Source organism: Heterocephalus glaber, unplaced genomic scaffold, assembly GCF_053883595.1.
Source record: "Heterocephalus glaber isolate CG9 unplaced genomic scaffold, H.glaber_assembly_v1.0 deba00001532, whole genome shotgun sequence".
Lineage (NCBI taxonomy): Eukaryota > Metazoa > Chordata > Mammalia > Rodentia > Bathyergidae > Heterocephalus > Heterocephalus glaber.
The window spans coordinates 19874649-19887484 of NW_028258330.1; the positions used below are offsets into that span (position 1 = coordinate 19874649).

The 12836-nt window shown below is 37.4% G+C and overlaps 1 protein-coding gene and 2 pseudogenes across 17 annotated transcripts in view; 1 reads left to right on the forward strand and 2 right to left on the reverse strand.

The window, feature by feature from the left end:
* Ptpra (protein tyrosine phosphatase receptor type A) overlaps positions 1 to 12836 on the reverse strand; it is a 157278-nt gene that overhangs the window by 72171 nt on the left and 72271 nt on the right. For 7 of the 15 annotated variants that reach the window (XM_087188726.1, XM_087188724.1, XM_087188731.1 and 4 more), the window contains 2 exons: positions 7576 to 7654; positions 6268 to 6600 (listed from right to left, as the gene is read on the reverse strand). In XM_087188726.1, the coding sequence (XP_087044852.1) occupies positions 6268 to 6600; positions 7576 to 7648 (406 nt within the window). In that variant the 5' untranslated portion in view covers positions 7649 to 7654. Of the gene's footprint in view, positions 1 to 6255; positions 6601 to 7575; positions 7655 to 12836 lie in introns of all 15 variants that reach the window. The other 8 variants (XM_087188725.1, XM_013070691.3, XM_021254986.2 and 5 more) reach the window with 2 other exon arrangements.
* On the reverse strand, positions 1216 to 3156 carry LOC101715408 (nucleolar protein 58 pseudogene; annotated as a pseudogene). The gene has a single exon (XR_015441989.1). The product of XR_015441989.1 is annotated as a nucleolar protein 58 pseudogene (transcript).
* Positions 3153 to 4628, forward strand: LOC101715756 (protein DEK pseudogene; annotated as a pseudogene). Its single transcript, XR_015441990.1, has 2 exons — positions 3153 to 3198; positions 3324 to 4628. The product of XR_015441990.1 is annotated as a protein DEK pseudogene (transcript).

Genomic DNA, 12836 nt, shown 5'->3' on the forward strand with positions numbered 1-12836 from the left:
TATTACTATCATTCATTCCTGTCACAGATGAAGAAACTGAGGTGCAGAGAGATTAAGTAAACTTGCCTATGGCCACACAGTTAGCTTATGGAAGAGTTGGGACTCAAACAGGTAGTATGGCTCCTGCAGACTGTGTACACACACCCCACCCCCGTACTGGGGATTGAACTCAGGACCTTGTGCTTGCAAGGCTGATGTGGCACCACTGACCTATATCCCTGGCCTTTTTTTTTCTTGGTACTGGGGATCAAACTCAGGACCTTGCACTTTCAAGTCAGGCAGCAGCACCACTGAGCTAAATCCCCAGCCCCAACAGTCTGTGCTCTTAATTGCAAATACTGTTGCCTTTATTATAGAAAAAAAATGAGATTAAAGCAGGCAGGGCTGTGAGGTCTAGCTGAAAAATGTCATCTGTAGTAACTAAAGGAGATTCAATTCAGCTTTGAATGCCCACCATGAGCCAGACATGATTCCACTCAGGGAATCCATTTAACAAGGAAGAAATTCGAGCATAGAGAATGGGATCACAGATGAGGGAATAGTGATTTTGTTTGAAGAGAAATAACAGTCACATGGCAACCAGAGACTAATTATTTCCTTTACTCTACATGGAAGCTCTTTCTCTAATCTTTTACAGACTTGGAGCCCAAGGTTCAAAGAAGTAAGAAACTTGCCCTGTCCTACCTGGTCTAAGCCTCAGGACTCTGACTCTATCTTACAGACCACTGCTACTTTAGCCCAGTGACTTCAATTCAAGAAGAGAGAGGGCCGGGCTAAGGCTCTGTTGGCACTATGACTTAACAGTTTCCCCTCGAAAAATGATGAGAAATGGAAAAAATGGAAATAAAGTCTTTGTAAATAGGGACGGGTGGAGGAGGTGAAGGGAGGGCTAGGAATGGGGAAAAAATAAGAACCAAGATGCATTATGTAAAGGTACAATTCCCAATGAGAAATGTAATTGTGTTGTATACCTAAAATGTACCAATAAAAGAATTTTTTAAAAACCCCAAGAAACAGTTTCCCTGAGCTACTCTCTCTATGCCACCCCTGGAAACTTGTCTCCCACTTCCTATCTAATTATTATAGGTCATCCATTTCCATTCTCTTTCCCATTATCTCCATGGAACTCTTCCTTTTCAAGGCTAATCCTACTAGTCTTTGTGCCTCTTCATGTTCAATCTCTTATATTATCAATTTATATTATTTCTCTTTTTTTTTTTTTTTTTTACAAAGAAAATAGTTTTATTTGTATATCAAAGACTAAGAAATGAAGACATAACAAGGTTACCAGAGCTGATGTGCCATCCAGCCTGCCCTGGCCCCACACCAGCAGCTCTGATGCTTAAGTGCACGTCCAGCAGACAGAACTGCAGTTCCCTCCCGTTAGTCCTCCATGTCTTTCTTTTTTTTCTTTTTCTCTGGGCTAGGAACTGCTGTGCTGGTGCATGGCTCTTCCTCAGAAACTGGTTCTTCCTTAATGTGTTTCTTTTCATCCTTTTTCTTTTTCTTCTTCACAGATGTCTCCTCTTCTACCACTAGCACTTTTTCGTCTTCCTCTTCCTCCTCTTCGTCAACTTTAATTTTAATTTTGGCTTTTTTTGCTTTCTTTTCAATCACTTCATCCTCTTTATCTACATGTTCTATTTTGCGTTTTTTAGAACAGGTTGGAAGTGTTGAGTCACCAGAGGGATCGTAAGTTTTCACTTCACTTTTGTGTTCATATTTTTTTGCTTTTGCTAATGCCTTTCCTGTTCCACTTATTTTTCTAATCCCTCTATCTTCCAAGCTTCTCAATCTGGACTCTAATTTGTCTCTGTTCTCAACTCCCATAGCAGAACTGGAATCCTCCCTGAAAGCATCATAACGAACAGCCAAAACAGTTTTGACTGCCAGCATTCAAGGAATCTTTCCTTTGTGTTTCGGACTTGTCTAGCCTACAAGGGAAGCATGATAAATGAGACCGTATTTAGGGGTATCCCGCCTAGATTTGAGGGCTCTAAAAAGTGCCTTTTCTGTTCCAAGAATCTGAACTGTAGAAGCTGCATGCTTGGCCAGATTCAAAAGAGAACCTGCATGAGCGAACAATCAGCCATGCTCCAACTAACTCACCAACCATGACTGTCACATTGGGTGCAATGACCATCATTCGGTTTTGTAGATACTCATACAGCTGGGTTCTATATTCAGAGATTTCAATCACTTGGGTGCAAAGATGTAGAATATTGCAAATATCTTCTTCAGAAACCTCAGTTCCCATAGATATCTCTGCAGCTGCTTTTACTTCAGCTTCAACTTCCTCTGGCAACAATTCACAAAGTGTGGCGGAGGCATAGTTCTTCCTATCACCAACTTTCTGTAAACACTTGCAGTACGTCAAATTATCTGAAATCATTTTTCCTAATTCTGGGAAATGCCAGCCATACCACTCTCTACAACGCATAATGTAGTGGTTTTAATTCTTTATCTAAGTCATCTAACAAGGAAATTGCCTGAACAATCATTGTATCCATTTTATCAGCCCTAAATTTCAATCTGTATCAAGACAGGCTGTGGGCCAATCCAAGACACATGGCTGCCATTTCACGTGGTTCCACCCCAGGGATCAAGCCACCCATCTGTGATCGGATTCCCCTCATAAGCTCATTAACAACAGGACTATGGATACAGCTGAGATTCAGCTTTTCCTTTATGACTCCTCCTAGTTTAGCATCAGCTACAGCTAGAGGTTCATGGGCTTCTTTTACTATTTTCTTCAGAACCTTCTTCAGCTGCTTATTGATTTTGCCCTCCATCAGAGCTGTGAATGCTGCTAATGCTTCTGCTGTATCCTGAAATTTCTCAAAATGTTTTAGCTTTACTATTTTATTTGCTTTCTCTGGAGTTTCAAATTCTTTCCACAAACTATCAACTTCTTGAAGTTTCTTCTCATTTAGAACCTTAAAGATGGCGTAGCCAACGGATGTCTCAAACAGCACCAACATGGTGAAGCCTGGTCAGGGGCCGCGCAGCCCGGCACAAGCTCCTACACCAGTATACAAAGGGGACTTCTGCAGCCACAGACGGGCCGCGAAAGTCTCTGCTGACAGAGGACAAACGAAAACACTTTCAGCAAAGAATCAGATGACGTTGCCTAGACGTTCTGACCCTAGCAGCATGCCGAACTCAGATCCGCGCTTCACCTTCTCTGAGGATTCTGGGGTACCTATTTCTCTTTTTCTTGTATTTCCGACCTTTTTCTTTATCTTTAAACATGCTTAAATTTGGGTCATTAAGTTTCCCCATCTAACCAGGATCTCACCTAACAGAAATACATCTTGTTTGAGGACCCCCCTAGCCAGCGGAAGGCCTGTGAGGCTGCCCTTGGAGCATAGCCAGATCCCCAGCATGTCCTCCTCAGCCCCCGCTGCAAAGGAAGAGGAAACCCCCACTCAGTCCGTGTCCAAGAAGGAGCCCGAAATGCCCGACCCCCGCGAGCAGAGTGAAGAGGAGGAGGACAACGACGAGGAGGACTAGGAGGAAGAAAAAGAAAAAGAGTTTCATCGTGGAAGGCAAGAGGGAAAAGAAGAAAGTAGAGAGGTTGACAATGCAAGTGTCTTCTTTACAAAGAGAACCATTTATGATTGCACAAGGAAAGGGACAGAAACTTCGTGAAATTGAAAGGAAACATCTCTTTCTGAGTAAGAAAAAAATGGATAAACTAAGAAATTTACACAAACTGCTTTACAACAGATCAGGCAGTGTTCTCATTAAAGAAGAATGTGGGTTAGTTCAGTGGCTTTCCATTTGAAAAAGGGAGTATACAATATAAAAAGAAGGAAGAAATGTTGAAAAAGTTTAGAAATGCTATGTTAAAGAGCATTATGTGAAGTTCTTGATTTGGAGAGATCTGGTGTAAATAGTGAACTGGTGAAGAGGATCTTGAATTTGTTAATGCATCCAAAACCTTCAGGCAAACCATTGCCAAAATCTAAAAAAACTTCTAGCAAAGGCAGTAAAAAGGAACGGAACAGTTCTGGAATGGCAAGGAAGGCAAAACAAACCAAATGTCTTGAAATTCTGTCAGATGAATCTAGTAGTGATGAAGATGAAAAGAAAAACAAGGAAGAGTCTTCAGATGATGAAGATAAAGTGAAGAGAAGCCACCAAAAAGACATCTAAAAAAGAAAAAACTAAACAGAAAGCTACTTCTAAAAGTAAAAAGTCTATAAAAAGTGCTAATGTTAAGAAGGCAGATAGGAGCACCACGAAGAAGAATCAGAACAGTTCCAAAAAAGAAAATGAATCTGAGGATAGTTCAGATGATGAACCTTTAATTTAAAAAAATTGAAGAAACCACCTACAGATGAAGAGTTAAAGGAAACAGTACAGAAATTACGGGCCAATGCTAATTTGGAGGAAGTCACAATGAAGCATATTTGCAAAGAGGTATATGAAAATTATCCTGCTTATGATTTATGAGAAAAGATTTCATAAAAACAACTGTAAAAGAGCTGATTTCTTGAGATAGAAGACAAACATGACTTGTTCTCATAGTTTGGAAGATCTGATTTATACATTATACCAGCAAAGAGAATGTATTTCCTTTTCTAAATCTTTGTGTTGGTAGAACTTACTGCTGACCTTTTTATCTTGGGTGTTAAATGTAAATTTGAGTTTGTCATTTTAAACTGCATTTTTGTGCTGTTTTTAGTTTAAAATCTTGCATGGCAGTAATTGTTACTTGCTTTTATAGTTGTGTTTTGTACATTTTGAATTTCTTTATATAAGGTTGTAGATTCCTGAACTGTGGGTTTTAGTGCACTTAATATTAGCTTAAGACATACTTTTAATCAAGCAGGACAAAAACTATTATAAGTGGCATTTATACATGCAGAGACTATTGCAGTATTTAGTATATGAAATATTTTGAATACACATCTCTTCTGTCAGTGAACTCAGTGACAGTGTGTCCATCATGTTAAATTACACAAGCTGTCTGGATGACTAAATCAGAACTTTCTTCTGCATGTGTATATATGCCAAACTGTCAGCATGACAGAAGTGACAGATATTATTTTTGTATTTTTAAAAAACAATTTATTGTATTAAAGTTTTTTTCTTTTGGGTAGATCAATTTTTACCTACTCATGTAGGTAGGTACTTTACACTCGTAAACTATGAAGTGTCAGTGTTAGCCAGGCAGTGTGAATGTAGCAGTGGAAGTCAGAATTCAGTGATGAGAACACTGCAGGGACTGTCTAGTTCTGCTTTGCCCTGAAAGCGTCATCCGTTTAGTTTTAGTGTTAATTCTGCAAAAGCATAATGCTTCATATTAAGCACAGACCAAAATCAACACATCAGAGCTTCAAAAACTTTGGGACAGGGTTAAGATTAAGTACAAGTACATTTGTCCTACATTAAATGACTGATTTTTTTTTTATTATCTGTTTTGACCATATAAAATGCTGATATTTACAGAAAACCCGGCACCCTTCATAATTATGATAAAAGTACTAGGTGTAATGCCAGAAGGGAATATGTAGGCAGTAGCAGGTATCTCTGACAAAGTATTTATCAAAGGTGATAATGTACTTATTTTTAGCTTTGAAGAAATATTAATGTATTTGAGTTTTACATTTTGGCCAATCAGGATTCTAAGTGATCAATATATGGACCACTTCTGAATTTAAAAGACTGACCTGTCTTTTTTTTTTTGGTACTGGGGATCGAACTCGGGTCCTTGCGCTTGAGCAGCAGGCGGCAAAACCACTGAGCTAAATCCCCAGCCTGACCTGTCTCTTTTAAATTGACTGTCTTAATTAGTTTACTAAATAACCTTTCTCTGAATTTTAAAATGAAACATGCTGCTTATGACAAAATGAGGTATTTGAGGTACCAAGTGAGTGTTAAAATCTTTGCATCATAGAAAAGAAATAGGTAAGAATGATAGATGTTGAATGTTAACAGATACTTTCACAGGTTTGACTTGTTCTTTCACAAAGTTAGAACATTAGGGAAAGGTACACTTAATACAAATGAATGTGATAAGCAACTGAGACCTAAAATTTGATTTTAAATATTTAATTTGTTCCTATAAATTTTGTCAATAAAAAATAATTGGTGTTAAAAAAAGAAATACATCCTCTTAACTCTATGCTAATCAGATATTCTTAAAAATTCCTTATATCTAGGTTACATTACTTTGCTTGGGCAATTTCACTCATTTCAAGAAATGTTATGGCTAAGAAATACATACAAAGAAAGAAAAAAACCAACCATCTCTGGTACCTGAAGAAGTGAAGTTTTTTGGAGTGGTTCCTGTAGTGCTGGAAATCCCCTGCCAGGGTTGTGTTCTGGCATCTGTGGACTGGTTGTCTGGAAGCCACGTCCCATTTGGTGAAATGGCAGTGCCTACAGAATTAGTGCTTATTGTTCTGATGGTCCCATTGTCCGAGTATGAATAATTGACAGTGGTTACATAGGTGGGTCCCAGAGTTGAATTTGGGCTGAATGTTGGTGCCAGAGAAAGAGAAGTTACTGAAGAGGTTGGATTTGAAGTTTTGTTCTCTTCTCTAACTGATTCTGTTGTTGATGCTTTAATTGATCCTAACGAAGGTGAAACTACAAACACCAAAAAATACAGAAACATCGTATGAAGAATGTGAAGCTCAAAAGTTACAACACAAAGCAATAAAGTCTAACAAATTCCTCAAACATTTGTTCAAGCAAAGACACACACACACACACAACACACACTTTTATCTAATGTTGGACCTTTCTTACTTCCTCCAAAGGACTACTATCTATAGGAAGCAGAAACAAGAATCTTCACTTTAAATTTTTTTTTGTACCAGGGATTGAACTCGAGTCCTTGCGCTTGCGCAGCAGGAGGCGAAACCACTGAGCTAAATCCCCGGCTTCACTTAGTTCTTTAGACTCAATATACACTTTTTTTTCTTTTGTGGGTATCAGGGATCAATCTCGGGTCTTTAGCTTGTGAGGCAGGTGGTGGAACCACTGAGCTAAATCCCCGGCTCAATATACACTTTTAAATATCAATAATTTCTTTTACCTTTCAGGAAAAGACATACAATCTCTCTCATATATTTAAAACAGAATAGAGTCTGTGCAACAATGCTGAGCAGTCAATACAATAAAGAGATTTCCAAAGACAACTGTTTTACCACCACTTTTTCTTTTTGTATAGCTGGGAGTCAAACATAGGTCCTTCGTCCTTCATGCATCCTATGCATCACTGAGCTATACTCCTCAGCTCTTGTTGTAACTTTTTTTTTTCTTTTGGTACTGGGGATCGAACTCGGAACCTTGCACTTGTGAGGCAGGCGCTGGAACCACTGAGGTAAATCCCCGGCCCTTTTGTTGTAACTTTTAAGTAAATTTTTTTTTTGGTACCTGGGATTGAACTTGGGACCTTGCACTTGTGCAGCAGGAGGCGGAAACACTGAGCTAAATCTCTGGCCATAGTAAATTTTTAATATTCTTTTTTTTAATGCTACTTCAGTCTTCAAATTCGGGTCATTAAAAGTAAAAACAAAATTCTATTTCAAATATCAGCCTTCTCAAATGACAACTTACCTGTGGTAGTATTGTTGGCACTCACACGTATCAGACCACTGCCAAGCAGAACAAGAATGAACCAGGAATCCATGCTGACCTGGAAAATAGGGAGTCATATTAGGTGCAGTCCTAGATTATTATAACTATGTCTAAATGATTCCAAATACAAAAGCATTTTGGGTGGTATCACTCTGGCTATTAAAATATGTTCACAGGACCAATGATCATTTGAGAGCCTAATAAGTACATTTACAAGGGACTTGAAATATATTTTGAATCATTATACAAATGAAAATAGGTCTTTTGGGGAAGAGACTATTGGGCATTGAACCCAGGACCCCATGCATGCTGGGCTGATGCTCTAAGAGATAATTCCCCAGTCCTAAAAAATACATCTTAATAAGAACATGCATTTAAAAGCAGTGTTTTCAACATTGGTTGCACTTTAGAATCACCTGAAAACCTGTTTAAAAGTCCTTATGCCAAACTGCATCTTTATGAGTGAAAGCTAGGTAGCTGTCCTTCTTAAAGCTCCCAAGTTGATTGCTATGTGCAGCTTAACAGCCTTCTGAGTGAGAATTAGGAAGAATGTAGGCTGACTGCATTAACACACTTTTTTGGAGGAAGACACTATATACTATATAGTTGATTTCTAATCCTTCATTCTGTCTCAAACCATAAAAGAGGACAGTGGCACATTTCCATCAGTAATAGTGACTCAGGCATCCATTCAGATTTCTGTGTTCTACACTGAGCTAGGTACTAAAAAAATGATTGGGGAGCAATTTCCTTACAAGCCCCATCTTGCTGCGACTCCCAGTCTAGAAGTAATTCAATATGGTGGTCATGCTCCAGGGGAAAGAAGATATGCTTCCTTAAAGGGGATATGAAAATCTCTAGAGACATGGGGTAGGAAAGGAAGAAGATGTAGGTAGAAGTTTACCATGGCTAGCATGGCAATGCCTTAGAAGGGGAATAGGTTCCACAGGTGTAGCCACACAAAATTTTGAACATTTCTCCAGTCTCCCTAGGTTGTGATGATCATTAAACCAGTGATACACTGTTAGATGTTTATAACTCTGAAAGAGCTGGATAGTGCATTAACATTGATCTGATAGGACCCAGCTCAATTCCTACCTGATCATATTCCAAAATTGGGAATATATACAATTCTGACAAGATTGGAAGGCTGATTTTATATACATGTATATTTCCAGTCTTGATAAATCAATAGGAAATGGTTTTGGGAAAAATATGTATTTGCAGGGAGTTAGACCATTGTTTCATCCCCAAGACCACCAAAATAAATTCCAATTGAGTTAAAAAATTAAATACTTAAAAACAATAAAAAGTGAATAGACAAATATGTTATGTACACTCAGGATGAGGAAGGACTTTCTAAGCATAAAGACAATGCAAAAGCGAGGCATGCCAGTAATCCTAGCACCTGAGAGGCAGAGGCAGGAGGACTGCCACAAGCTATAGGCCAGCTTGGGCTACAAAATGAGTTTAAACCCAGCGTGGACTACATAGTGATACCCTATCTGAAAACCAAAAACCAAAAACCAAAACAACAAAAGACAATGCAAGCTGGATGGAGTGATGCACACTGCAATCCCAGCACTTGGGAGGCTGAGGTGGGAGGATCACTTGAGTCTGAGGCCAGCCTGGACTATATAGTGAGTTCAAGGCCAGCCTGAATTACATAGTGAGACCCCATATTAAAAAAAAAAAAGACAACGCAGAAAATTACAAAGGAAAAAAGGAACATCTGACAACATAATAAAAGGCACTAAACATAAAACTATGTTCATGGTCAAGAAAATGCACCACAAGAGCTCATTCTTAGTTCTGAGTGAAAAGAAAGCCTTAGGACTTCGGACAGAATAGCATTATGAAGCTGGACTAACAATGGTGTTTCAATAGTTGCTAACCATTTAGGCAAAATTCTTCATTATCTGAAAACTGCACAAAAAAAAGATTCCCAAGGCTACTCCTTGACCCACAGAACATTTTAGTTCTCCTTTCCTTCTCTACATTTAAAAAATAAGGGACCAGAAATGTAGCTCAGTGGTGCTGCCACCTGCCTCGCAAGTACAAGGTCTTGAGTTTGATCCCTGGTACCAATAAATGAATGAATGCATGAATGAATAAATAAATAAATTAATTAAATAAAATATAAGGAATGTGGCCAAGGATGTAGCTCAGTGGCACTGTGCCTGCCTGGCAAGCAAAAAGTTCCTGAGTTCAATCCCCAGTATCAGGGAAAAAAAAAAAGAAAAGAAAAGAAGAAAAAAGATAATGAGTGTGGATTTGTAAAAAGAATAAACTCTTGGGGCTGGGGATTTAGCTCCATGGCACTGTGCCTGCCTTACTGTGCCTGCCTTGCAAATGCAGGGTCCTGAATTCAATCCCTGGTACCAACAAAACAAAATAAAAACCAAACTCTTCCGTATGTATGTATGTATATGCAGAGAGAAAACTATTTTTTTTTTAGTATTGGGGATTGAACTCGGGTCCTTGCGCTTGCACAGCAGGCGGCGAAACCACTGAGCTAAATCCCCAGTCCAAGAAAACTATTTTTAAAGTACTCCTAATTGGGAATTATGTTTTAACCAAAATGTGAAGATTAATAAAAGAAACATGCTAGAGAAGAATACTTGATACAACTATGCAAATATTATAAATGTGCAATAAAAATGTTTATTAAAAAAGAAAATTGTCAGGATGTCAGTTTTTTCCAAAGTTGGTCTACAGATTAATGTGATCTTAATAAAAATCCAAGTAAGTTATTTTGTGCATATTGATAAACTATTTCTAAAGTTTCTATGAAGAGGCAAAAGATTCAAGACAGTCAATTCAATTTTTTTTGGTACCTGGGATCGAACTCAGGACCTTGCACTTGTGAGGCAGGCAGCGGAACCACTGAGCTAAATCCCTGGCCCTCAAATTCATATTAAAGAAGAAAAAAGTCAAAGGACTGACATCAAGTTAATATAAAACTACACTAAGAGAGTGTGGTATACAAAAGAATGGGTAAATAAATCAATCAAACAGAATAGAGAAACCAGAAATGGACCCACACAAATTTGACAAAACAAAAAGGAAATACAATGGAATAACAATAGTCTTATTTTTAGCTGGAACAACTATACATCCACATACAAAAATTCTAGATCAGACCGTATACCTTTCACAAAAATTAATAGGACCATTGACCTATATATAAAATACAAAACCGTAACACTTCCAGAAGATAACATAAGAGAAAACCTAGATGACCTTGAATATGGCAATGACAAAAAAATTTGCTTTTCCTTGGCCTGGTAATGGCTTTTTGGATATAACACAATTGACCAAAAAAAAAAAAAAAAAAAAGGTAAGCTGGACATTATTAAAATAAATGCAAAAGATAATGTCAAATGAGTACGAGCACAAGCCACAGACTAAGAACATATTTGCAAAACATGATAAAGCACCATATCTAATATATACAAAGAAGTCTTAAAACTCAACACTAAGGAAATTCACAACTAGATTTAAAAATGGACAAAAGACCTGAATAGACACTTTACTAAAAATGATGTATCATGGGAAACAATCATGTGAAAAGAAGCTGAACACCATACATTATTAGGGAATTGAAAATTAAAATGAGATACTACTACATATGTATCAGAATAGCCCAAATCCAAAATACTGATGATATCAAACGTTGCAAGAATATTATACAATAGGAACATTAACTCATTGCTTGTGGGAATGCAAAATGGTAAAGTCACTTCGAAAAACAAGCTAGCAACTTCTTATAAAACTAAATGTACTCTTATCATATGATGCAGCTGATGATTCCTTGGTATTTTACCCAAGTAAAGTGAAACATTATGTCCACACAAAACCTCCACACAGATGTTGATGGTAAATTATCTGTAACAGTCAAAACTTGGAAGTAGCCAAGATATCCTTCAGCAGGTGAATAGATAAACTATGGTACACATCTAGACAATGGAATATTATTCACTGCTTTTAAAAAAAAGAGCTAAAGTCATGACAAGATATTAAAGAAGCTTAAATGCCTATTACTAAGTGAAAGAAGGTAATCTGCAAAAGTTATATACCGTATGATTCTAACTACAGTAGTCCCACCTTAACAGTCCTTTTGCTTTCTAGTTTGAGTTACATGGAGTCAACTACAGTCAGAAAATACCAGTATTTGTCTTAACTCTTTTGAGAGAGAGACTAGACTACATTCACAGAACTTTTATCATATATTGTTAATCTTTTACAGTGTCTAATTTATAAATTAAACTTACAGCACAGATGATTTTTAGGTCAGTGATACTACAATGGTGGATACATGTCATTATACATTTGTCCAAATCTACAGAATATTCATCACTAAGAGTGAACTCTAATGTAAACTATGGAGCTTGGATGATAATGATGAGTCGACATAGGTTCACTGACTTCAACATAATGTACTACTGTGATGTGAAATGTTGATAATGAGGGAGGTGGGACATGTGTGCCAGCAAGAAGTATTTGGAAACTGCTCGATTTTCTGCCTAATTTTTCTGTGAACCTAAAACTCTACAAAGTCTGTTAATAAAAAGGAAATGAACTGGGTGTACTGTCATAATAAGACAAAGTGTTAAAACCTCATGTATCATTATTGAAAACAAAGATGCCCAATTTTTTTTCAGTGCTGAGGATCAAACACAGGGCCCTGCACATGTAAATATATACCCTACACTTAACCCTAAGACCCCAATTTTGAAAAATAGTTAAGATCTAAACAAAAAATTTACAGAAAAGAAAAACAGCTAAGAAAATACACTAAAAAGTGTGGACTATCTCCATTAACCAAAGGAATATAATGAAATAGCATTTTAAACTTTCCAATCAGAATCATATGAAAAATTTGATGCTGGCAGTCACATGAAGAGGTCTCAAACACCAGCAGGAATGCCAATTTAATAACAAAGTCATTTCTAGAAAGACTGCACTAGTATCTTAAAGGTGTCTGAATTTCTAATTAAAATGATGTATAGAGATATTCATAATATTGGAAAGGTAGTAACAATCCAAATATTTAACAACAGAGAAGATAGGAAAAAGTTGAAATAAACATTATGCTGCTATACAAGATGATATATGTTTGCTATTCAAGAAGCTTCATTCAGGGCTGGGATTTAGCTCAGTGGTTCCCTCGCCTGCCTAGAAAGTGCAAGGTCCGTGTTCAATCTCCAATACAAAAAAAAAAAGCTACATTCAAAAAA